Here is a 27,120-nt window from a genome sequence, read left to right on the forward strand (position 1 = left end):
AGTTAAAAAAAAAAAAAAAAAAATCAAGCCAGGCAGTGGTGGCGCACGCCTTTAATCCCAGCACTTGGGAGGCAGAGGCAGGTGGATTTCTGAGGTCGAGGCCAGCCTGGTCTACAGAGTGAGTTCCAGGATAGCCAGGGCTACACAGAGAAACCCTGTCTCGAAAAACAGAACAAAACAAAACAAAAATCATTTCCTCAATGGTAACAGATATGACAAACATTAAGTAGATTTCCACATTTTGTCCTGGTCTTTCCAACTGTCCTTACTCCCAAAATTCTTCTAGACATGTTTAAGGCAGGGTCTCACTATAGATCAGGCTGGCCTCCAACTCAAAATTCTCTAGCCTTTACAGAGGAGCACTACCATATTTGACTTTCCAATCTTTTGCCATTGTTGTTTTTTGTTATTTTAAAAATTCACTAGACCCACACCCTGCCACCAATAATCTTAAATAGTCAACACATTACTTAGCAATAAATTTTCTTTCTTTTTTTTCTTTTCTGGAAGTGGGGTTTCAGACAGGGTTTCTTTCTCTGTCTAGTCCTGGCTGTCCTGGAACTCACTCTGCAGACCAGGCTGACCTTGACAGAACTCACAGATCCACCTACCCCCATCTCCAGTGTGCTGGAATTAAGGAAAGTGCCAATGCCACCCAGCTTACATTTAACTTCTTTCATTATCTGATCTGGCATTTTCAGTGAAACCTTACAGCACAAATATAGCTAGCACTAAATATTTAATGAAAAAAAAAAAAAAAAAAAGGCCAGCTCACCACCCCTCCTCCTTAATGAAACCTTAAAACTTTCACAAGAAACAACATATCCTTTGGTGAAAAACACATAAGTACCCAGGTTTCTGCAGCTGTCCTTTAACAATCAGTTTTATAACAATCAGTTATAAAAACTGACCTGGCTTCAGGCTATAATTTATAACATAAACTAGCAAAGAACAGAAATACTGAGAATACTGTTCCCATATATGAAAATAAACATTTACTTTCAGATCCATAAACCAAGAACACACATCTGTTTGGCAGACAAAACTAATAGACATGAATTTTAGCTCTAATTTGTAATTTTCTGATAAAATGTACTAAACTTTAAATTTCACTTGACTGACTTAAGGCCTTTAATCACAGCACTCAAGAGGCTGTGAGTTAATGGCCAGCCTGATCTACAGAGGCAGTTCCAGATCAGCCAAGGCTATACAGAGACACTCAGGACCTTCAGAAGAGCAGTCAGTGCTCTTAACCCCTGAGCCATCTCTCCAGCCCCGGCTATTTTGTCTTGATCTAAACATCCTACTCTGTACTAGTCTCTTCATAGCTGCTAGCACAGCAGACAGTAGATTAGCAGTGTAAAGGGTGTGCAGAGACTGGGATTCCCATTCACAGTTAATCAGAATGTAAAATGACAGAACAGCTTCAGAATACAGTTTTTAAAAGTTAAACACAACTTACTCTATAATTCATAATTAATTGTACTCCTAGGTACATGCATAAACAGAAACATGTTCACACGAAAAAAAACCTGTATATGAATTGTCATATCAATATTGTTTGTATAGACAAAGGTGGAAATATGCCAAAGCATATCAAAAGAATAAACAAAATGTGGCAAAACCATATACTGAAGTACTCTTGGATCAAAAAGTATGAAATAGCTGGCTGTGGTAGCACATGCCTTAAATTCCAGCATTCAGGAGGCAGGGGCAGGCAGAGTTCTATGATTGACCAGTGACTGGTTTATATAGAGTTCCAGACCAGCCAAGGTCATGCAATGAGACCCTGTCTCAAACTACAAAAGAAGCAGTAAATAATTAAGTACTAATATAGTCAATATTATTCATAACTGCTAAAAGAACCATGCCAGATGAAAATAACTAGGCACCAAAGGATAGTATCACCATTCCATTTGTGTGAAATGTCTACAAGCAAATCTATTCAGACAGAAAATCAATCATGGCCCAAGGGAAGTGGAGAAGGAAGAATGTTTTGCTTATTGGAATATGATGTTTATTTACAAATAGTGAAAATCTTCTACAACATTGTGAATCTGCTAGAACATTGCAGTTGTGGCAGAGTTATAAAAGTTTGTAAACAAAAATAAACTGTGTGTTAAACACTTATTTGCTAAGGCAGAGGGATGTGTGGATGTGTGTTGAGATCAAAGGGCAATTGTTGGCAGGAATTGGATCTCCTCCACGTAGGTCCTGGGGAATCAAACTCAGGCCATTTAGGCTTAGGAATAAATGCCTCTGCCCACTGAGCTACCTCGCTGGCCCCTATTATGCATTTTGAAAGGTGATATAAAACATGAATTATAGTCACACATCAATTTTAAAAAATAATAACCAGCCTGGCATGGTGGTACAAGCCTATAATTCCAGTGTCCAAGAGAATGGGCAAAAGAGTGCTGAGTTTTAGGCTAAGCCGTCTCCGAGTGAGTGAGTGAGTGAGTGAAAGAAGAGGGAATGAGACTTGAGAGACTGCAAGGAAAGGTACTTGCCACCTCACTTGACAATCTGAGTTCTATCCCTGGAATTCAGAAAGGAGTGCCGGGGGTGGGGGTGAGGGGGCAGGGGATTTGGACATGAGCAAATGTTTTGTTTTGTTTTGTTTTTTGAAAGTCAGTATTTGGCAATGTACAGCCTGGGCTATACTATCTCAAAGAAGACAAAAGAGAGGACAGTGAACTATACATGAATTCTTTTCAATAAGGCCGTTTTTACAAACATGAAGTATTTTTCTCACTTGATCTAAAAGGAAAAACTAAATAGGTGAAATACAGTCAGTGTGGTATAGTGCATATCCATCTAGACCCCCAGTCCCACCTACATAATCCTTTTTAAATACGTCAACTGCCCAAACACCACAAACACTTAAGTATCACTGTGTAAATTCTTTCTCTAATAGGATCTGAACCAGTGTGGGAATGAAAACGTGTTGTTGGGGTTGCTGATGGCTCAGTTTGGTTATGAGTGCCGCATCTGCTGCTCTTCCAGAAGAACTGATCCAGTCCCAGCACTAAGCAGCAGTTTCATAGGACCCCATGCTCGTTCTGGTCTCTGTGGGCATCACATGTATGTGGTACATATATAATCAGGCAGAACAAAACACCAATACACAAAGATGGTAAAAACAATCAAACCTCAAAATAATATGAGGCAGAGAGCATGAATTAAGCACAAGGAAGGACAACTTAAGTGGCAAGCCACACACCATAATTTTTATTGATACTATTCTAACTTGTTTAGACAATGACAGCTTATTACCTTCGTTGCATAAGAGATGAAGAATGATCCTAACCTTTAGAGCAACCTCGAAGCCTACAATACTCTTCCTTCTGAATTTAAGAGGTTCCCCCACCCCTGCAGGGGGATGGATGGGTTTATTCCCAGGGCACCACCAGGGGCCACGCCCCTTAAAGTTTTTTTTTGTTTTATTCTGTTTTTTTCAAGACAGGGTTTCTCTGTGTAGCCCTGGCTGTCCTGGAACTCACTCTGTAGACCAGGCTGGCCTCGAACTCAGAAATCCACCTGCCTCTGCCTCCTAAGTGCTGGGATTAAAGGTGTGCGCTATCATGCCCGGCTCCCTTAAGACTTTTAAATAACACAAAAGATATAAATGGTATTCTCTTTTTTTGCCTTAAAAAGACGGTTTTCAAACCTTAGTCTTGCATCAGATTCATCTAGACGGCTCGGTTATTACAACATGGATGCTCGATTCAGTTCCAAACACCCATATGGCAGCTCACAATTGGGTGTTATCTCTAGTTCCAAGAGTTCCTATGATCTCTTCTGACTTCCTCAAACACTGTATCCATGTGGTATGCAGACATACAAGCAGGAAAAGCATTCATATACATACAATAAAGCTTCAGAGTGACACTGGTTGAGCTTTGAGGCTGTTTTGAAGACCAATTATGAGAATAACTGTGAGGTCAGATGGCACATGGTATAGACTAAAATCTGAAATAACTGTTATTTGCACTCTTAACCAGTCATCTTTCCAGCTCCCTTATTATGGTACTTTGATGATTACTTAAGAGTAAAATGCTCAAATTAGGCTTTATCTGTTTTTTGATTTTTTTTTAAAAAAAAGAGGAAGAAAATATAATACTGTCCAAATTAGTATCTAGATGCAAAGGTTAGAATGCATAATTGCTCAAAATGTTTGTAACTCAGGGATGGTATATGTGTAATATATGTGGCTCTGGGAGAGGAACGAAGAAAAAACAGAAGGAAAATAAAAGACCCAGCAATACCCACTCCTAGGTCACTAACAACATACTCTTACTATCAGTGACTCAACATCTCTGATCATTAGCAACATACCTGTTTTCTGAACTAACTATTACTCAATACCTTTTGATGTACAAGTGTTCCATAAAATAATAACCTGGCCAGGTAGACCACAAAACCCGTTACTCTTTAAGAAAAGAGCAGGGTTGGGATATGGTGAGATGGCTCATCTAGGAACATCAGATAGCACATCAAGAAATGGTATTTGTTGACCTCAGTATTAAGAATTACTAACAATTGACAGTGCTTCAGGATTCCACTTCTCCATGTTTATAGACTAGAGAATGCACGGAGCTATTCAAGCACCAATGGTTTTCTTTACAAGGCTTACTTGAAGTACAAAATTATTTTAAAGTGAAAAGGTGGTTTTTCTTGTTTCCTGAATTCCTGAAAATTCCCTTTGGATCGTCATCGGTAAATGTATACAAAGTTAAACAAATGTGTTTAATCCCAATAGAGGTATTGAGATAAAGACCACTCACATCTAGGAGTGGAGGAGATCTGGAAGAGTTGTTGATGAGATCACCAGTGGGCATACAACTGAAGGCCCCATTCTCTAGTCAGTAGTTCTTGATGGAGGGTTAGGGCCCAAATTCATACCTGGCAGCTGAGAATTCAGAAGAGGTATTGGGACCTGAACCCAGGTCTTCTCTAAAAGCAGAAAATGCTCCTAACTGTGGAGTTGGCTCTCCAGCACCACAACTTTCTTTTCTATCACATAGCCAATCTGTTAATGCAGAACCTGGAAATGCTAGTAAATTCCTCATCCTTTTTTGTCTAGAATTTGAAAAGGGGCTCTGGGAAGATAGCTCAGTCAGGAAAGTACTTTCCAAGGAAGCATTAATAATCTCAGAATCTCCAGTACATGCAAAAAGCTAGGCACAACAGAGCTCATGCCTGGAACACCAGGAAGGAGGAGGAGACTGGAGGCTCTCTGGGACTTGTTAGCCAGACTTTCTACTCAATCACTGTACTCCAACTTCAGTGAAAAATTAGGTAAGGCAGAGAAACAATGGAGAAAGACATCACTGTCTACTTCTACCCTCTAATGTGTATAATATGCAGATGCATACACAAATATATACACAACAGTTTCTTTAAAGAACTTTGAAAAGAGCTAAATAGTAAAACTGTCTTCCTAAAGAATTCTTTTGTGCTTTGTTAAAATACTGCCCTTGTCTTAGGAGCTAATGAGCAGCTATTTAGCTTTTCATTTTCATCTACACAATAATTTTATATAATTTTTCATTTAAAAAAGAAAGTAAGGAGAGTTCTGGAGGGAGGATCAAGGCCAGACTGGTCTACAGAGAGTTCTAGGCCAGCCAGGAGAGATTCTATCAAGAAGAATAAAGTATACAGGATCAACGTAAACTCGCTTTAGAAACCTTTTCCATTGTGAACCAGCTATCAAACAAGACTTGCCAGGTAGCACACATATGCAATCTCAGCAGTAAAGACGTCAGAGCAGAACTCTGAATTCAAGATCATTGTAGCTACCACAGAGAATCCCTATTTAAAAAAGAAAAAAATACAAAATGCAATACAAAACAAAACAACCTCTCCACCTCCATCTAAAAATGGGTCAAGAAAACAAGCTCTTAAGTCAAATAAGCAAAAGATGTATCATTCACATCTGATCTAAAATTTTCCTTTTCATTTATTCCTTTGTTCTCTATTCTATAAACCTAAAGATCTATCAGTACCTGTGCTTCACAGAAACTCTCAGAAGGCACTCACTGTGAGACTAGATTATGAAAAGCACTGAGATAAATGCATCATTAAGGACAGGATTCTGACACTTTCTCTATAATATACTTGAACAAGCTTCTAGTTTTCAAAACTATTTGATCCGCTTTAAACACCACAGAAAACAAGGTAAGCTGTCAAACCACATAGCATGCCTATTTTGCACAGGGAAGATATTTTCTCAATTAACAGGTGTGGCACTGGCAGGAGTGGTGCTTTAATCCCAGCCCTTGAGAGGCATAATAGGCAAGTGGACTCTTGTCAGCTCCTTCTACACAGTGAGTTCCAGGAGAGCCAAGGCTGAGGAGAGATCCTGCCTAAAAATAAAGTAAATGATAAATAAATAAAATTTAAAATGTGGCATTGCTTATTCTAAAATCATAGAGTGATTAAATGAGCAAGATGTTACCCAAGGTTCTTTTCTCTCCATTGGACAAGGCCAAGTAGAAAATTCTCTTCCACATGAACTTTACAGTATTTATTTTATGATTTTATTAAAATATCCCATGATGCCCCCTCCCAACTATCTCAAAATAAATAAAAGCCACACAGAAATCTAAAAAGCACTGAAGGAAGGGCATAAATCAACATCCTTTAAAAAATGTTTTATGTGCATGGTTGCTTTGTCTGAACGTATATATGTGTGTGTACCATGTTTGCCTGGTGCCTAAGGAGATCTTAGAAGGCATCCAATCCCCTGGCACTAGACTTACAGATGGTTGTGAGTCACCATGTGGGTACTGAGAATTTAACCCAGATCCTTTGCAAGAGCAACAAAAAGCTCTTAACCAATTAGTCATCTTTCCAGTTTCACTAAGACAAGTAAGTATTGTCATATTTTATGGATTAGAATTAAAATATTTTATATTCTCCTACATTCACATCTATAACCACCACCTAAGTTAATGTTGTCAACTTGACAGTATATAGAAATCACCTAGGAGAGAAGCCTTCAGGCACATCTTGGAAAAATGATCTTGATTAGGTTAACTGAGGTGGGAAGACAAAGAGAAAGAAAACAAAGGCAAAAGAGATAAGTATAAATATCCATTGCTCCTCTGCTTCCTGATGGTGGATACAATGTGACTCAATGCCACCTCAATCCTCTACTGCCAGAACTTCCTATCCATTATAGACCATTCCCTCAAACTATAAACTGAAATAAACTCTTCCCTTAAATTGCTTGTCAGTTTTTCTTCAAAACAAAAAAAGTAACTAATATACCTAATCATAATATACCTAATCTGTCTAAAACACCGAACAATAAATAAATGGAAAAAACATTGCACATCTGTGTTCCAATATAGCTCCATTTACCAAAACAAATAAAAATTAGCTTTGGGTGGCTACATTTACACTGCAGGACTAATTTTGTTAACTAAACCAATACCAACCTTCTAAATTCTTTGACAAACCATGACCTTTAAGTTTTTGAATTATTTATTTCATGTTGGGAACATGTGTCATAGTGCATATGTGGAAGTCAGAGGCTTAAACCATCTATCTCCCCTGTATCATGATGTGGGTCCCAAGGATTGAACCAAGCAAGACATCCAATTTAGCAGCATGTGCCTTTACCCACAAATCCATCACATCACCTCAACCAAATTTCTGATCAAACGTCCTTTTTCTCACAAGGAAAGCAAAACACCCCCTTATCCATTTACTCAAGGGCTTCCTTCATGTAGGTTTTAATCTGCCATGGTTCTCTCTTCTTCCACTCTATTACACTGGCCTACCTGAAAGCCAACAGCATCCCCCTTGCCATTGTGTGAACAGGCTGTTTCTTCTATGTCACCTCTTGCTTTCTCAACTCTCATTCTAGAACTGTAAACTACCTATGTCCCAGTTTCTGCTTTCTGAAAAAGCCCTCACAGCATATTAGTTCTCGTTTGTGGCAATGACTGCTTTGTAACGGATTACTTCAGAGACCTATGTAAATGTCTTAGTTTTCTTTAGGCTGTGGAAAGAATCCAAAATCATTTATATTTCCCATAACACATTATATTCAAAAACAAAATTTTTTTTTCAAAGAAAATATTTCTACTGAGTCTTTCCCTCTTATTTTGTATTATCTTTAAAAACTAATGACACTGCTTTAACAAATTATGGCTTTAAAAAATTAGTCTCGGGCCGGGCGGTGGTGGCGCACGCCTTTAATCCCAGCACTTGGGAGGCAGAGGCAGGCGGATTTCTGAGTTCGAGGCCAGCCTGGTCTACAAAGTGAGTTCCAGGACAGCCAGGGCTACACAGAGAAACCCTGTCTCGAAAAACCAAAAAAAAAAAAAAAAAAAAAAAAAAAAACAAAACAAAACAAAACAAAATAATGTCACTCCAGCCTACCCTTCCAATCTCATTTTCTACTTTCTTGAACTTTTTATCTTTGGCAAACAGATCGTTTTGCTATTTTAATTTAGAGACTTTATTAGCTTCTATAATAAAATTCAGTTAGGTAAAGCCATACATATTTAATACCATCTGTTACCCATGTATAAATAGAAAAAAATTAAGTTTGACATTTCTAGACCAATATGAGCTGTTGATTTTTGTACAACACCAATGCACTCCTGTCCCTCTCTAAGATCCCAATACTATGTAAATTCCTACAGGGCATAGCAGTCCACACCTTTAACCCTAGCATTCATTGGATTCAAGGCTAGCCTTGTCTACAGAGTTCTAAGAGAGCCAGGGCTGGGGGCTGGAGAGCTGGCTCAGCAGTTAAGAGCAATGACTGCTCCTCCAGAGGTCCTGAGTTCAATTCCCAGCAACCACAATGGCTCACCACCATCTGTAATGGGGTCCGATGCCCTCTTCTGGTGTACCCGAAAATAGCTACAGTGTCTTCATATACATGAAATAAATCTTTCTTTAAAGAGAGCCAGGGCTACATATAGATAGGCATCTCAAAAAACAAAACAACAGCACACCACATATAATGCCCTTAACATGTACCCAGTACACGATGTCTATCCAATGCTTCCTTTCCTACTATGCTGGAGGTGATAAAAATTAATAAAAGCCCAAAAGACAAGAACCAAACTTTCAATTCTTGCATGTTTTCATCATTCCTTACTTCTCAAAGTGTTTCCTCGCCCTTTGAAAGCAAAGTTACTATGGATTAACCGCTGCTGAAAAGCTAGTCTCTAAGTATTTAGAGTTCTTTGAAAGTTATTAAAATTATTTAGTCTTTTGCTTAGAAAATTCTGAACTACTCTTCTGGAACGACCTAAGGGACATTAAGATAACTCCTCAGAACCATGCTGAAGGACTTATCTATTGAAGTGACTGAACTTGAGCTTATGTAACAGTTTAAAAGCCATCCTGCAAGGTAATGTGAAAGCAATCCCATGCCTTACCCTTTCATAAATCCAGTCATTTTCATGGGAGATATTTGCAGATGTGGTGGTGTAATCATAGGACTTGGAAGTTGAGGCAGATGATCAGGAGTTCAAGATCATCCTTAGTTACATAATCACTTGAAGGCTAGCCTGGGCTATATCTAAGACACTGTCTAAAAATATTTTTTAAGACAGAAAAAACAGAGCTGGGTATGGGGGTGGCACACCAATTTAACCCAAGCAATTGAAAGCAGAGGTATGCCTATGTAGATCTATGGGAGTTTGAGGCAGCCTGATCTACACAGTAAATTTCAAACCAACCAAAGCTTATACCATCTCAAAAAAACAAATAAGAGATATCTGATCCACTAATCATCTAGCACTGTGTACTTAGAGCAAACCACAGAAAATTATATAATCTAACACTGCTTTAGACATTTATGGAAGTAAGCCTCATACTTAATATAAAACTACAGAAGGACCAGGGAGAAAGCTCAGTGTTTAGGAGTATGTACAGCTCTTCCAGAGAACCCCAGTTCAATTCCCAGCACCTACATGGCAGCTCACAGCCATCAGTAACACAATCCACACTCTTCTGACCTCCACAGCACATGTGTGGTAGATATATGTCCAGGGGAAACACATTCATATAAGTAAAAAAGTTCATAAAAACTATAGGGCCAGCTGAGGTGGCACACACCCTTAACTCCCATTCCGGGACAGTTACAGAGACACTGTCTCAAAATCAAAACAAAATGCAAACACACACACACACACACACACTTTATCACTAGGACTGCACATTTACCTTAAAATTTTCTTAAGTCACATTTGTGTCTCTCAACTCTAGAATGCAGAACTCACTTTCTGACACATTATCATTTCATAAAACTTATTATATTAAACAAATTGTCTACAAATACAAAATTAGCCTTTTTACTTACCCTTCCAAGCAAAATGACTTCCTTGAATGCATGAATGTATTTGCATATGCATTTCATATACACACAGGCAGCAACAGATCAATCATTTTATCCTGTTTTTATCTTATATAGGCCTGTCCTCCCAGCTTTCTGAAAAAGGATCTTGCAAAGTCCACTGTGTACAGAATGTGCTGAAAGAACACTTCTTGGGAAGGAAAGAATCTCCTGGGAGATTTGTCAGTTTAAAAAGAAAAAAAACATTTTCATTCAATGGACAGCTATATAAACCCTGGACTGGGTAAGAACACCAAGCTTTTTTTCACCCTCAGGATAAAAATTTGTAAAAGGCAAATGAGTCAATGAAGACGTCAGCTATGCTAACGTCATGTGTTTAAAAACAATATGTGAGTATGTGTTGGTAAAGCTAGATCAGATGGCTTTATATACCTTATTTGTTCTACATGTATCAATTTTACAATGTCTCAGTTTTACCTTCAATTTTTATTTTTTTTTTTAGTCTAGGGAATCAAGCTAAGAGCCTTAGGTATCTATCAGACTTTTAAAAAATAACTATTTCTGGGGGGGGGGGACTTTATTGTTTAAAATGAGGGTGGATCTGGAGTTGGTAACTCAACACCTCTGATACCAGCAGAGACAGAAACTGAGTTTTGAGGCTAGCTTGGTCTATATAAAGAATTCTAGAACAGCCATAACTACGTGGAGAAACCCTGCTGCAAAAATAAAAACAACAAAAGGTGAGGGGAGCTGGAGAGAGAGCTCAGCAGTGACAACAGTGGTCACTGCTGTTGCAAGTTCAGTCTCCAGCACCACATCAGGCTGCTCATAACTGCCTGCAGCTCCAGATCGGGGGATCCAATACTTTGTTCTTTTCTCTGCAAGCATTGTATTCACACCCACACACATACAATTTTAAAGTATTAGTATATGTACTTATTAATAGGTAAATATAAGACCAAAAGAAAACTTTTATTATTTTGCCTTTTTTTTTTTTGGAGAAGGGAAAGAAAAATGATTGTTTTCATCAGAGATTTTTCCCCCAAATCTTATCACTCTAACAAGCAACTTCACTAGTGTTTTCATCTGGTAATAATCTTTCTTTATTCTTACTGTGCCCCACTATCCTTGTCCACTCAAAAAAGCATAATTTTACTCAGAAATTTTATTTCTGCAGGTGAACTCGCACCCACACAAAACAGTTACTATAAACACACATACTGAGCACTAGGCTTGCTGTCTCATGAGAAAAACAAGACGCTTAACTCCAGCTCTGCCACTAACTCCCCTAGGCTCAGGCTGACTCCCTACTTCAGATTTAAGTGCTGAGAGTTAAGTAAACCTGACCCTCAGCATATACATCCAAGGACAATTTCTGTCTAACAATGAAGACAGCCATTCCCAGACAGGTAGGTTTGGTCCAATAATTACAAAACAAGGTAGCAGTAATAATAATAAAAAAAAGCTGTAATCTGTAAATGTTTACTCACTCAAGCTTAGAAAGATTAACATTCTTTTTTTTTTTTTTTTTTTTCCCTCTTCTCTAGACCGGTTTTCTCTGTGTAGCCCTGGCTGTCCTGGAACTCACTCTGTAGACCAGGCTGGCCTCAGAAATCCGCCTGCCTCTGCCTCCCAAGTGCTGGGATTAAAGGCGTGCGCCACCACTGCCCAGTAAGATTAACATTCTTAACAGCGGTCAAGAATTTCTTCCACTGTGCTACTCTCTTTAGGAATAATTTCACAAATGCTAAGGAGAAATTCTACAAAAATGAAACATCAGATGTTAATCATAAACATAACTGGCACTGAAATGATAAAGTAGACGAAAACCAGCCAGGATATTCTTCAATGTACCTTCATACCTTTCAAATTCGTGTAACTAACTAGATATGTAAGAAGAAACTTTCCTTTTTGAGACAGGGTCTCTGTCAGTGGTTTCTCAAGCTGTGGGATGCAGCCCCTTTCTTTGAGGGTGGGATGACCCTTTCACAGGAGACCCCCAAGACCATTGGAAAACACAGATATTTTCACTAAAACTTATAAAAGTAGTACATTTACAGTTATGAAGTAGCAACAAAAATAATGTTATGGTTGGGGGTTACCACAATATGAGAAACTGTATTAAAGGGCTATGGCATCAGCAAAGTTAAAAAATACTATTCCACATAGTCCAGGCTGTCCAGGATTCTCTATTTAGAGTAAACTGGCCTTGAATTCAGAGATCCACCTGCCTCTGATTTCCAAATACCAGGATTAAAGGCCTGTGCTATCACACCTAGCTGGAAAAGATCATGGTTCCCAAATGCTGGAGTTACTGGCCTGTGTTCCCCATGCCCGTTATAGGAATATATTTTCATAAGCAGCAAGCACATGCTTGTAAAAAATATCAGCTCTAAGCACATGGAAGACTAAATGAGAAAACATAAAATACTATTTAAAAAAGATGCTGGAAGCTGGGGTAGGGGGCGTGGCTGACACCTAGAATTTACCTCCTTTCCTCTTATAGTATATATATCACCTCTACCTATTCTGACTGGTCTCCAAAATGTTCCCTAGCCACTAGTCCTGTAACTTTTGAACTGTCTTTCCAATGTATGTTGTTCCATCTGCTTGTATTGATCAACCTCTTTAGACCACATTTCCAACTTTCTCCAAAAATCTGCCTATCAAAATCTAAACCACCATTCATGGTTCTAATATCCATTTTTTTTTCCAATTCCATCTTTCTGCTAAAATCTCTTCCTATTTCATTTCTATCACACAGCGTTTACCTTACATTGTTATGTATTGGACACTAAGTTTCACGTTGTCTCATGGTATTTTATTCTCCTCTCACAAGAATTCCTTCAAGTAAGGCTTAATTTATTCACCTGTAGAGTTCCACACATTTGCATTCAGAAAAAGTGTATGACAGCCCTAGCTCAGTATAAGTACTTTCTACTTTTAGAGAATGAAAATCAGTCAAAAGTTGCAGAAACAGGTAGCAGCTCCATCTGCAGTAGTCAGTCAACCTTAGCCCTCCAGCCCCCATTCCCTTCACCTAACTTCCTTCAAAATCTCACAGCATCACACCTGCTACCTATTCAGAAATAAAAAGAGGAAAAAGCTGGAGAGTATCTTTGCACACACAAATCATAGAAAAGGAAGAGATATTAAATTCAAGATGTTGAGCAACCCAAATACCAAGAAACAATAACTTCAACGGACTGTTTTTTTAAGTAGTCATACTTAGTCCTACAGCCAGCATGTGTGTTGTTGTTCAGTTCTTTGAGACTTGGCACAATGTCTTTTGCTCATATTCATCATTTGCACCTCCATTTATCAGAGATGATAAGTTACTACACCTGGCTGAAATTTTTTTCCTTCCCTATTGTTGTGGAAATGAAAGAATGGAAAAGTAACAAAATATCTGACTGCCACTTTTGGCAGCAGCATCTCTGCATCTTTAATTTAAGGAAGAAACTATTAATATACAGATTTTCAGAGTACCCTAAAAACAAACAAGAAAAGCAGAATCAGTAAAACTTTAGAAATCCATCTTATTATAGAAGAAGTTTCTTTATAATCAAGAACATCCAAAATTCAAAAATGCTTTACTATCACTGAGGTGCACAACATCAAGTTTATTTTGGGGTAGCTGATTCAAAACAGCTTCAGGAGCAAATAAAATACAAGTTAGCATAAACTAAGCCCAAAACTAAAGCAAGCTCAGCTGGGTGGTGGAGGCACACGTCTTTAGTCCCAGCACTTGGGAGGCAGATATGAGTTTGAGGTCAGCTTGGTCTACAGAGTTCCAGGACTGCCAGGGCTACATAGGGAAAACCCATAACCCTCCACCCCCTCCTCCAAAAAAGGAAAGAAAAAAAAAGAGTAAGAGCAGGTAGTCATCTTGAGATTATGTATTATTTTACAAAACTAACAGATTTAAAAAGTAGTAAAAACCTTATCCAAAATATGTAATTTGCTGAATTTCAAAAAGTTAAAAAGAAAAGAAAAAGCTGGCATGGCGGTACACACTTGAATCCTCAGAAGACAGGATAATTCTGAGTTACAGGCAGGACTAAAACCCCATATTAAGACTGGTTTCATAAAGAAAGAACAAGAGCCAAGATTTGTTTCCCAGCACACAAACAGCTTATAACTTGTCTGCTAACACCAATTCCAGGAGACCCCATACTGTTTCTGACCTCCACAAGCACTAAGCACACACATACACTTTTAATAATAAAATCTGAAAAAGGGAAAAAAACTTCTAAAACAAAACAAAACAAAAAAAACTGATGAATCTAACTTTTAAATATATATACATACATACATGTGTATACATGTGTATACACACACAGTTTAAAGGAAAGCATCAAGAAGTAAAAAGTACATTACATAAAAAGGCAATGTTTAAAATATTCTGAAGCACTTCTAATCAGTTCTTAGAATATATGATACTATGAAATACATATTGGTCTTGCATGTCTTCCAGCACTAAACTTCTTTTTGGGTGGTAGGTAGTTGAACTGGTGGCTTCAGAGGTAATTTCAAGATGAGTGTTAGTCACCAAAAAGACTAAGGTGGGTTTAAACCATTGAAATTTTCAGTCTCACACTCAAAACAGAGATAGGAAAAATCACTAATGACAACTGAAATAATGATTTCATACCTATATAACCAAAGTTCCCAGTAAAAATAAAAAAGGACAGACTTTAGAAGATTTCTGGATGGCTGGACACACTAAAGTTCCTTGAAAGCAGTGTCCCTTCCTCACATCTCACCCACATACATGTATTCACCTTTTCCTTTGAAATATCATTTATAACAAAAACTGGTAAACATTAAGGCAGTGTTTCTGAGTACTCTACTGACCTGCTCAGGCAAACCAAATACGAAAACAAGCTATGGGAATATTAATTTACAGTCAAGTAATGAAAAGCACATATAAAACGATCTGGGGTTTACAACTGGCATCTGAAGTAGTACTGGAGGGCAATCTTGACAACCACAGCCTTCCTAATGTGGGACCTGGCACTATTACCTATAGAAGTGTCAGAATTAAAATTAAATTACAAGACAACAAGCTGTTACACACTAGAAATGACTGCCTGTTTGTTGAGAGGGAAAAACTGTTAAACTCTTCATGGTCATGGATGCCTTCTCTATGCTGATACAGTTGTTCTTCAACAGAAAGGAAATTTCATATTAAAAAGACAAACAGGTATGCTGAAAGTTTTGCAGAGAGCACTACAAATTTCAATCAATTTAACTAAATCAACACTTGTCCCTATATCCCAGAAACATCAAAATATCCCTATATCTCAGAAATATCAAAATGTCAAGTTACACATTACAGCTTAAAATGTCCTGGAGTTTCAAAAGCAATGTATTCAGTTGTTTTTTTCTAGTTTCTTTTCACTAAGCCAAAAAGGAAAACTTTTAGCACATAGCAACACAGTATCATAGCAGAAATGCCTTCAATTTCTCCCCTTCAGGGGTATATGCTTTTACTTACCTAAAACTAGGAAAAGATTAGTGCAGCCTAGTTGTCAATATACAAGAATCATATTCTTTACAAAATGGGGCTTTATTTAAATCTTGTCCCACACTTTTCAGGAATGACTGCATCGTCATACATTCTACTCACAGGGGCACATGGCATTGCTCAGGATCAGCTCGAGTCAGTTCTTCCTCTTCAATGTCAGACTCCCCTCCGGAACTACTGTCTGTGACATCCGAATCAAACGCTTGCTCACTGCACCTCAGGTTGGCTATGCCACTAGCTGTAAATCTCTCCAATTCTTCTGAAATTGAATCACTTTTCAAAAAGTTGCTAAGTCCCTCTGAAGTGGCAGACTCACTGGCAGCTTTTCTCAAGGCAGCTTCAGCCTTTCGGGTCAACATCAACTGGCTCCGGGACCTTAAGGATTCCAAGTTTGGCAGTTTACTCAATGTCGTCTCCAAAAATCCACCCAGTTGGTGCTGTAAATGTCTCTCCACCTGCTTGGCTTGTACAACCTGTAATCGCTTCTGTAACCTTCGGGCACGGATCTCAATATCAGCCTGCCGCCTCAGTAAAGCTGTTATCCTTGTATCAGAGTCTAAAGCACTGAAAAGAATGGAAGACAGAGGAGACTTTCTGACTTCTAACTTCACATTTGTCAAGTTAGAGCTGGAGTCTGTACTAGGTGATAATCTGCTGCTTCCTTGAAGTGCCGGCTGGTCCATGGAATTAACAGAAGATTTGTTTGCAGTGCTATTATTGCTATATAGAGTTGTGTGTTGTATATCAAGGCTTCTATGTGGAAGAGTGCAATTGGTCATACCCCCCTTCAAGTTCCCAGAGTCAGATCCGCCCCCCTCACCACCTTGTAGAGATGATGAAGTAAGAGACCGTTTTCCCCCATTGAGGGAACTGGAATTGTCATGATCCGAATGTGTTGAACTTTTAGTCAATTTCTTAGCCAATCCATTTACAGGCGCTTGTGGCAGAGCTGTCTGACCACTTGTATTCATGGTTCTAAGATTTTCTAAGGAAAACTCCAAAACTGGCTGTCTCCCCAACAGCTCAGCTCGGAGTTCATAGGACTGAGATAAAAGAGGATGAGACTTAAGGACGGTCTGCTTGCTGAAAACGCCTTGCAATTTCAAAGACTCTTTTGAGGGAACAGATGTTACATCAGAGCAGAGATAAGACGCCACCAATGGCTGCAGCTTTCCCAAGTCTTCCTTAGTGGGATTATTGCGGAAGTCTAGACTGGGATCCTCCGCAGCAATGGCTTTTCTTTTGGTTCCGTTGGCAGAAATAAGAATATTGGCGTTGCCGTTATTTTCGGCACTGCCAGGGGACAAGGTGGAGGATGGGGGAGCCAGTTTGAACCGGATGTGGTGTGCTTCAGCTGCTGCGTCAGTGAGAGCGGGCGCCATCGCAGCCATTCAGCACAGAGAGACAGGAAGTCCAGCCTCTCCCAGTGCTGAGGCCAGCTCCACGGCCCCTTGCTGCCTCCCCTGAGAACACACTGAAAGAGAAAAAAAGGAAGTCAGAAACACAAGCACATTTAAAAACAACACACATTTTCAACAGAAGCATCACATGAGACTATTGTCCAAACTCTGCCTCCAAAAAAGGGAGAATAACTGTGGAGCCATTCTGGAGCCTGGAGATATCTTTTACCTAGGAGGAGAGGAACACAATCCTTTTACAAAAAATAATTTTATCCTTCATGTCACTTGTTAACTACAGATTGAACAGTGCCAAAACAGGAGTCTCATTTTGAAATAATCACAAATGGCTGTAATTACTTTATTTAAAAGAAAACCTCTTTGCCCGGCAGTGGTGGCGCACATCTTTAATCCCAGCACTTGAGAGGCAGAGGGAGAGTGATCTCTTGTGAGTTCGAGGCCAGCCTGGTCTACAGAGAGAATTTCAGGACAGCCAGGGCTACACAGAGAAACCCTGGTTGGGGAGGGAGGCCTGGGGGACACAACTCAATAAATGCTATATTATTAACTGAATATGGCCCTAAGGTTATTTTTCTGCCCGGGAATCTAGTTTTCATCTGTTTCTTCCTCACAAATTTATATTGTATTACTAGGCTAACTATCATGCTGTAGTATCAGTTTTCTTTCATTCAGCATGTATCTTTTCTACTGAGCTCTTTATTTTCAGAGTAAATCTGTGCCTTTAAGAGTCCAACATAACTCTCTCACTTCCCCCATCCCAAAGCACTTCAAAACAATAAGTTACAGTTGCCTTTATACTCCACTCTCTAGAATTTAGATTCTACCCCATCACTCTAGGAAAGCTAACCAGTTATTCAACCCAACAGTCCTATTCTGACTCTTTTCTAAGCAATAGGTAGTGTGGACTTCTATGAAATTTTCTTTCCTGATATCCTTGGAACTATTCTATTCTCTTCTTCTTTGCAATCCTCCTAAAATGCTGGTATAGCTGAACATCTCTTCCTTTTGCCTTCTCCTCAATTCACTTCCTTAGCAACAACTACTAGCATGAGATGGGGACCACTAACTCTCAGAAAAAGGCTTTTTTTTTTTCTGAGCTGCATTAACTTTCTAATCCTCTAGTCCTTGAAACCTCAGAATTGACTTTCTTCTTCCAGGTACTTTTTTCCTTTCTCCTCCTGCTTCATTTTCTTAAACCCTAACCCATTAATGACATACCTCAATTAACTGCTTCTTCTTCATTCCTGATTCATCTATTTGGGTCTGGAAACAAAGGGAAACCTATATAAAGAACTACACCAACTATCCCTAAAAGCACAATCTCTTGTACCCCTGGAGATCTCAAAAAATGCCCTCCCCAAATTATTTGGTTGTTGGTAGGGGTGTTGGTTGTGGTGGTACATCTTATGTGTGTGATGATCAGAGAATAACTTTTAAAAACTGGTTCTTCCCTTCCACAGTACATTCAGGAGATGGAATTCAGGTCTTTTGGCTTACAAGCACTTATACCTACTGAGCCATCTCACCAGCCTTCAATGACCATTTTGAAGGTCAATGTTCTCATAGTAATACTAAAAAACATCATTTGCATTTTTAAAAAATTGTGTTATTTTTAGATGGGTGTGTGCGTGTGTGTGTGCGTGCGTGTGCAGGAAGTCAGGGGGCAATGTGCAGGATTTGGTTCTCTCATTGTACCAATGTAGGACAGAGCAATAGAACTCAAGGCCAGTAAGTAAGTACCTTAAGCCCACCAAGCAATCTCTACTGGTCCTGGCCTTTACCTATGTTAACATTTGCAATGAGGGTACAAAAACAAAGATAAGGAAAATTGCTGGTATCTTAGAACCAAGACAATAGCACCAAACAATATTAATCACAGAATTCCTCACTTGCAGCTTGGGCCTGTTAGATGACCCAGCAAGTAAAGATGTCTGCCATCACCTGACTACCTACCTGGGTTTGACCAAGTCTTTCAAGTTGTCCTGATTTGTACACATACACTATAGCATGAATCACAAAGTTCATTATTAGTTGATTTTTAAAAGACATTCTTGATGAAATAGTAAAGATTATGGATGTTATCAGTTGCTCTAAGGACTCCTTAGAACACACAGGAAGAAGAGTGGCTTCATTAGTCACAACTGCCATACAACAACACTCCAATTCAACACTCTTGCTTCTTACTGTTTTTAGTTTTATCTATATTTAAGAAAGAAAGAAAGAAAGAAAGAAAGAAAGAAAGAAAGAAAGAAAGAAAGAAAGACACAACTACTTCACAATGCGGCTCGTAATAGGAAAACAAGCAAGATGTGGTGGCACAGATCAGTAATCCCAGAACTTATCAATAAACTAGGAGGATCAGGAGTTCAAGGCCAACCTTCATTACATACAAAGTCTAAGCCCAGTTTGGGCTACATAAGAACTTTCCTCAAAAACTAAAACTAATTTTTAAAAACTTTTTTATGAGTGTGTGGGTTTTAATGCATGTATGTGTACCATAGGCATGTCTGTTGTTCTCAGAAGTCAGAACAGGAAGGATATCAGATTCCCTGGCACTGGAGTTATAGATAGCTGTGAAGCACCATGAAGGTGGCTGAGAAACCTAACCCAGGTCTTCTGCAAGAATAACAAGTATTCTTATCCATGGAGTTAACTCTCCAGACACCAAAATTAGGTTAAATTTTAAAAGTAAAACAAACCAAACAACCAAGAATTTAAATTATGAACTATTCATAACAACATATGCAACACAGAATAACACTACATATCTATACTTACTGATAGAAAATGTTTTATTAAACAAAAAACTGTTATACAATATAGGAGCTCCTTTTGTTTAATAAGGTAGGTAGTAAGAGTTTGTAATGTCTACACCATAAAAAAGAATTAGCTGTCAGTAAAAGGGAGAGAAACAAAAGAGGAAAAGAGCCCAAAATACAAAGTAGAGCAAAACATTATACTACTCTTTCTTCACTTTTTAAACATCAAGACAGAATCTCCCTATGTAGCTCTGCTTGGCCTTGAACTCCAAGTACTGGGATTAAGGCCTTTAAAGGCCACTATGCCCAGCAACCATAATACACTTTCTTAAATTCAACAATGAGCAGAATGTCCTGACTTCTGCACATAGCAGTCATTCCTGTGGGGCACAGACTTGTATGTACACAAAATATTCATACATAAATTAATTTTTTAAAAATTTAAGTCAATTTTAAGCTTATGATAAATCACCTTTCTTTAAAGAAGTCTAGGCTTTAAAAGCTATAATTAACTTCATAATATTCATAACAACCAGGGCAATACATTTAGGGTAATTTGAGCTAAATAATACTCAAATTATATATACACAGAATAAAGAATTCTAGTCTGATGTGTGTTCATCTTTATCTAATCTAGAATACAATCTGTCAAGAACAGATGGCTCAGCTGGGCACTGTGATACATGCCTGTGATCCTACCACTTGGTAAGCAGAGGCAGGAAGATCTCTCTATTCCAGGCCAGCCAAAGCTCTGCAATGAATCCCTATTTCAGAAAAAAAAAAAAAAAAAAAAAAAAAAAAAAAAAAAAAAACAAACAAACCAAACCAAACAACTATGCAGTACATGTTGTCATAGGTTCATCTTATGAAACAAGCTCGTAGAAATGAAAGAATCACCAAATCAAGGCCTTTTAGCTACAGAAAAAGTGATCTGGGTGATAGTTTCTCAATTCCAAAGCAGTATTTTAGAGACAGAAAAGAAAATGGTTCAGCCAGTTAAGGAGTGAGCTCCAATCCTGACTACCTGAAATGATCACAGAATCCACATGATCAAAGGAAAGAACAGACTCCTGTGGATTATCCTCTGGCCTCTACATGTATATTGTGGTATAATGGTGTATACACACACACACACACACAAAGTTACAATAGAAAAAAATTTAGAAAGCTTCCCTGATGGAGATTCACACAGCCCTTCATCATATTAAATAACTTTTTCTATTAAAACTCCTAATAGGGCTGGAGAGATGGCTCAGAGGTTCAGAGCACTGACTGCTCTTCCAGAGGTCCTGAGCTCAATTTGCAGCAACCACATGGTGGCTCACACCCATCTGTAATAAGATCTGATGCACTCTTCTAGTTTGTGTCTGAAGACAGCTGCAGTGTACTCATATAAATGAAAAACAAATAAATCTTAAGAAAAAAAGAAAACTCCTAATAATACAGGAGATGTAGGCACACACCTGTATCCCAGCACTCAGGAAGCAGAGGCAGGTGGATCTCTGAGTTCCAGGCCAGCCTGGTCTACAAAGAGTTCTAGGATAGTGAGGTCCATACAGAGAAATCCTGTCTTAATAAAGTAAACCAAAACAAAAGACTACTGATTCCACATACACCATCATTCTGATGAATGTAAGACTACATAGTGCAACTGCATGACTTCTTTGATGTTATTCTATTATTCTTTTTTTTTTTTGTTTTTTTTCCGAGACAGGGTTTCTCTGTATAGCCCTGGCTGTCCTGGAACTCACTTTGTAGACGAGGATGGCCTCGAATTCAGAAACCCACCTGCCTCTGCCTCCCAAGTGCTGGGATTAAAGGCGTGTGCCACCACTGCCCGGCTTATTCTATTATTCTTAATTGTGACAGTTTCAAGGGGTAAACTCCTTAATATAAGTGGCACTTGGAAAACAAAAACATATACCCAGAGGACAATTTCTCAACGACAGCACCGCTAACATCTTGGTTGGGAAATTTTTATCACGATGGGGAGTGAAGGGCAATTCTGTATGTTGCAGAGTATCTAAGGGCATCACCAATTATAGATAGGTATATAGATACCAGTAGTGCCTTCTCTGAAAAGGGGAAAAAAAAAAATCAGGCAAGTCAAGCACACCCCCAATGACAGCAAAGCAAAACCACATACTACCACAACTCCTTAAGACGTCTTGAAATAAGAATCTCTCCACACTGCTCTTCTGAGCACTGTTAAGTCAGAACCTATATATGAACAAACACCTCACTTTTATTCTTTGTAATTCCCTAGTTAGCAACTCAGGTGCACAAGACTTACCTGTAAACATGTACCCTGAAGAAGAAAAAGAAGAAGAAAAAGAAAAAAAAAAAGACTACAGAGACCCAAGTTGAAGAGCTAAGGTAATCTGGTTAGCCAATAAGCCAAGTATTACAATCAACCATACTTATACTGAAAACAAAAGCAAAAGTCAAATAAGAAAAAAACTCCTACTGCCCCTAATAGGGTTTCTACTAATAAGGCCATTTCACCATTACCTCATTTTGAGAGGGGAGGCGGGAAACAAGGACACATTTTAAGTGCAAGAAGGTTAAAAAAGCATATACAAAAAGTTGGCAAGTATCAATTGAGCTATAAAAACATTAGTTAAAATTTCAGTATGAGAGACATGGACAAGATAATGGTGATGCTCTTTTCTAGTTAGAGAAAATGGCATGAAGAAAATGGTTCTAGGAAACCACAGGACATACTAATATAGTTAATACAAAAGAAGAATGTTCTTAAATATATACCCTAGTAATAGAAAAGGCAAGTTTAAAAGGTGGGGAAGTAGTTTGATGTGTGGTCATGAATGGCCAGCATGTACTCAGGCTTGAGATAACTGTGTACCATTTAGACTCTGAAATGTGACCCCAGCTCTACAGAGACTAGCTGAACAGACAGATTAAAAAGGAAGGAGAAAAAACAATAGAAAGATCAAGGACTAATGAATACATGACAACAACAACAATGCAATGAAAACCTCTCTAAGACTGTCATCAAAGCAAAATATTTTTTCAGATCTTAAACCAGAAATATGAAGGGGCTGAGTTTACCTAAAAGTCAAATACAGGGTATATAAAAAATATGCAATATTTATAAGGACAACATATAATAAAGAAATCTCTCTTATCCAGCCTAACTTTACCTTCCTGATCAAATTCTTTCATTTCTTTCTCAGGCTCAGGTTTGGGATATCCTCTTTATTACTAACCCCACCAGTGCAGCCCAAGCCCTCCCCAGCTCAGACCTAGATAATCCTAACAGCTTCCTGGCTGCTACTGTAGTTCCTTAATTGCCTCATTTCCATACTCTCCAAGTTGCTACATTGTTTTTCCCACAAGTTCAAATTCTTCAAGATTAAACTTGAAGTACTATCAGGCAAGTCTATATACCAAGACATCATTCACCTAGAAACTCCTTTTAGTCCCAAACTTCTACATCTCCAGCAGCTCCACAAAATTTTCTCCAGCTACTCGATTCTTATCCTTTCTGCTTAAACTATACGACGGACCTCAAGTCAGTTACATTCAACTCAAGTTATCCAAATGTTCCCCAACTGCCAATTTATTAACTCTAAGAAAAGCAAAATTCCTTGATAAGTTTCCCTCTTTTACATGCTTACCAACTTTATCTAGATATGATAATCATTAAGTACCATCATGGATATGGTTAAGAGTTCCCCCAAAACAGGCCCTCAAATACACACCAGTTTTGTTAAAAGATCTAATCAACTGACAGAAAGAGAACTTGGGAGATGATCCAAAGAGCAGCTGGAATAAATCAGATTGTGTATTACAGCTTCAGGAAGAGAGGAACTGCAAAGTAATCTGTGATCAAGTAACTGGAAGCTACAGCACAGGATAGTCTTTCAAGACAGGGTTTCTCTATGTAGCCCTGACAGTCCTGGAACTGGATCTGTAGACCAGGCTGGCCTTGAACTCAGAGATCCTGCCTTCTGAGTGCTGGAATTAAAAGCGTCCCCACCTCATGATACTTTAAACATAAAAATAAGTCCATTATATAATTTGAAATGTGCTAGAGAAGGGCAACAAAGTATTTTTTAAAAGTGGATGGGGGGGGGGGGCAGCGGCTAGAGAGATGGCTCAGAGGTTAAGAACACTGACCACCCTTCCAAAGGTCCTGAGTTCAAATCCCAGCAACCATATGGTGGCTCACAACCATCCATAACAAGATTTGACGCCCTCTTCTGGAGTGTCTGAAGACAGCTACAGTGTACTTACGTAAAATAAATAAATAAATAGTGCATCTTTAAAAAAAAAAAAAAAAGTGGATCTGACTACCTAAACAGGTTCCTAAAACAACTTGAGCCTCTGAACTGAGAATATTTCATAATCACTATGGGTATATTAACTGGAAGACAGGTTACTAAGAGTGCTGTTCATGAAGTGGGACAGAAGGCTCAGAAGGCAAACTAACAGCAAGCCTGACTTCTTCAGTTTTATCCCTGGAGTCCAAATGGTGGAGGCCCAACCTTCACAAGAAGTCATCTGACTTTCACACCTATACACCTTGGTACACATGTAGCAGTGCTTCTCCAACACACACACACACATGTTAAACTTCTAATTACTAGCATTAAATGTCCTTTTACTATGCCAACCAATGTCTATTTTACCTATATATATATTTTTTTTAGAAATATCTATTCTTTTTTTTTTTTTAAAGATTTATTTATTATATGTAAGTACACTGTAGCTGTCTTCAGACACTCCAGAAGAGGGCGCCAGATCTCGTTACAGATGGTTGTTAGCCACCATGTGGTTGCTGGGATTTGAACTCTGGACCTTTGGAAGAGCAGTCAGGTGCTCTTACCCACTGAGCCATCTCACCAGCCCCTATTTTACCTATATTTTTATTTAATCTTCAAAGAAACATTGTTTAGTAAGTCCTACTGTCCTTATTTTATGAATGAGGAAAACCTGATGTTCCAAGATAAGTAATTTGCCCAAGGTCACAACTACTATGTTGAAAAAGCAAAAATCTCATACTTTTTAAAGAATTATTTTTATCGATGTATATAACTAAGGGTGTGCCTATGAGTTTGTAGATCTGAGGAGGCCAGATCCCATGGAGTTGAAGTTCCAGACAGTTGTGAGCAACCTGGTGTAGGTGCTAGGAACCAATCTCTGATCCTGCAAAAGAACAGGAAGTGCTTTTAACAGCTGAGCCATCCCTAGCCCCAGGCTCAAGCTTAAAATTATACTAGGCAAAGTTCAAGGTTAGGTTTAACATGGAAGGTCCTTAACTCTAACATTAAAACTTTAATTTTAGTCTTTAGAGAAAAATCAATAAGAACACCCAACGATCTGTTTTCTCAGATATATTTATTAAAATATATTTATCAATCAGAACACAAAGGATAACAAGTCCAGTAAAGGAAGACACAAGCAGAGAAGTAGTCAGCATAGGCTTTACAGAGGAAATAGGTCTCAAGTACAAAGCTCATGCAAGCAAGACTCCTCTATACCAAAAATAAAGGGAAGAATAAACTGTCCCAACACCAAACTCAAAACCAACTTCTGCACTTCAATAAATATTCCCTGCGTAAATTGTGATGTAAATCAGTGGTTTATCTTCTAACAGAAACACCTCATGTGTCTACTAACATCAAACCACAGAAAGATTACAAAATTGTACAGTCTCACTAATGCCATAAGATATAAACTAAGTGTGAAGACAGTTTTGTGTGTTTTATCTGGAGCGGTTAAGAAAAGTTTCCAAGAAAGACACCCTGAATGATTCTGAGAGTGGGTACAGTTTACTCCATCCACTTTATGCAAAACACTGAGTAACCAACTCACAGGCTCTAGAACCTGGACACAATGATCAACACATTCAAAATGTTTGTAGTGCCTCCGCCTGACTTCAGATCCTCATTAGGTATTACGATAATTAAGGCATTAGTAGTAATAATCTCCAGTTTCCCTTCCTTCTTCCATCCAGTCTTGACAAGCTTCCAGTCTTGCCTCTACTATACTGACTACATCAAAGGCAAGAATGGAGGGAAGGAGGAAAATCAAATCTGATTATGTGATGCTTAGACTAAGAATAAATTTCAAATTCCTTATCTACTCCCTTAGCAATCAACATCTGAAGCTCTCTACACTCTGCCTTCACTACTCACCAGAATACATAAAAATCCCAGGTTTTTCCATGCTCCTCTCTCTCTTTACCCATTCTACTCTTTCAAAGTTTAGCTTCAAATTACAAGATCATCCAAGTGTGTCTCATTCCTTCCAGACTGAGTTGGCATTCATAATCTAGCCTTATAATCTGTACTCCCTTGGCACACTGGGCAATAGCAGCCAATATAACAAAAACTCCCTTTGAGGCCAGCCTGGTCTACAAAGTGAGTTCCAGGACAGCCAGGGCTATACAGAGAAACCCTGTCTCAAAAAAAAAAAAAAAAAAAAAAACACAAAAAACAAAAAACCTCACAGATTTCAGCCCATCATTCCTTAGGTTAAACATTTCTTATATAAAAACAATATGGTTTGTGTTAAATCTATTTTCTATAAGGAGCACAGTGCCAACAGATAAATACAAGCTTTTACACTGAATGAATCAGATGCAGATCCACTAGGAAAAAGTTAGCAGGAATATCTGATCATGAGGTGACACAATCTAAAGTCTTTACCAACTGAACACAGTTGGTAAACCTCATCAATCTCCAAGTTCCACTCATTCACACAGCCAAATTCCTGTACCCAGACTGCAAAGCTTAAGATAAGGTTTCACTATATTATAGAGCCCTGGTTGGTCTGGAACTAAAGAGATCTGCTGCCTTTGTCTCCTAAATGCTGGGATTAGAAATATGCTCCACAACCATTTGGAAAAATTTTGACCTATTTTAACTACTATACTTTGAAGGTAATGTCTACCAATTTTTTTTTATTACGTATTTCCTCAATTACATTTCCAATGCTATCCCAAAAGTCCCCCATACCCCTCCCCCCACTTCCCTACCCACCCATTCCCATTCTTTTGGCCCTGGCATTCCCCTGTATTGGGGCATATAAAGTTTGCAAGTCCAATGGGCCTCTCTTTCC

At 38.5% G+C, this 27,120-nt stretch overlaps 1 protein-coding gene across 8 annotated transcripts in view; it reads right to left on the bottom strand.

The window, feature by feature from the left end:
* Window positions 1–27,120, bottom strand: part of Kansl1 (KAT8 regulatory NSL complex subunit 1) — a 129,511-nt gene that overhangs the window by 69,198 nt on the left and 33,193 nt on the right. For 4 of the 8 annotated variants that reach the window (XM_029483464.1, XM_021176689.2, XM_021176693.2 and 1 more), the window contains 2 exons: window positions 18,494–18,538; window positions 15,960–17,331 (listed from right to left, as the gene is read on the bottom strand). In XM_029483464.1, the coding sequence (XP_029339324.1) occupies window positions 15,960–17,248 (1,289 nt within the window). In that variant the 5' untranslated portion in view covers window positions 17,249–17,331; window positions 18,494–18,538. The remainder of the gene's footprint in view (window positions 1–15,959; window positions 17,332–18,493; window positions 18,539–27,120) is intronic. The other 4 variants (XM_021176694.2, XM_021176691.2, XM_021176696.2 and 1 more) reach the window with 1 other exon arrangement.

The sequence above is a fragment of the Mus caroli genome, chromosome 11 (assembly GCF_900094665.2).
Source record: "Mus caroli chromosome 11, CAROLI_EIJ_v1.1, whole genome shotgun sequence".
Taxonomy (NCBI): Eukaryota; Metazoa; Chordata; class Mammalia; order Rodentia; family Muridae; genus Mus; species Mus caroli.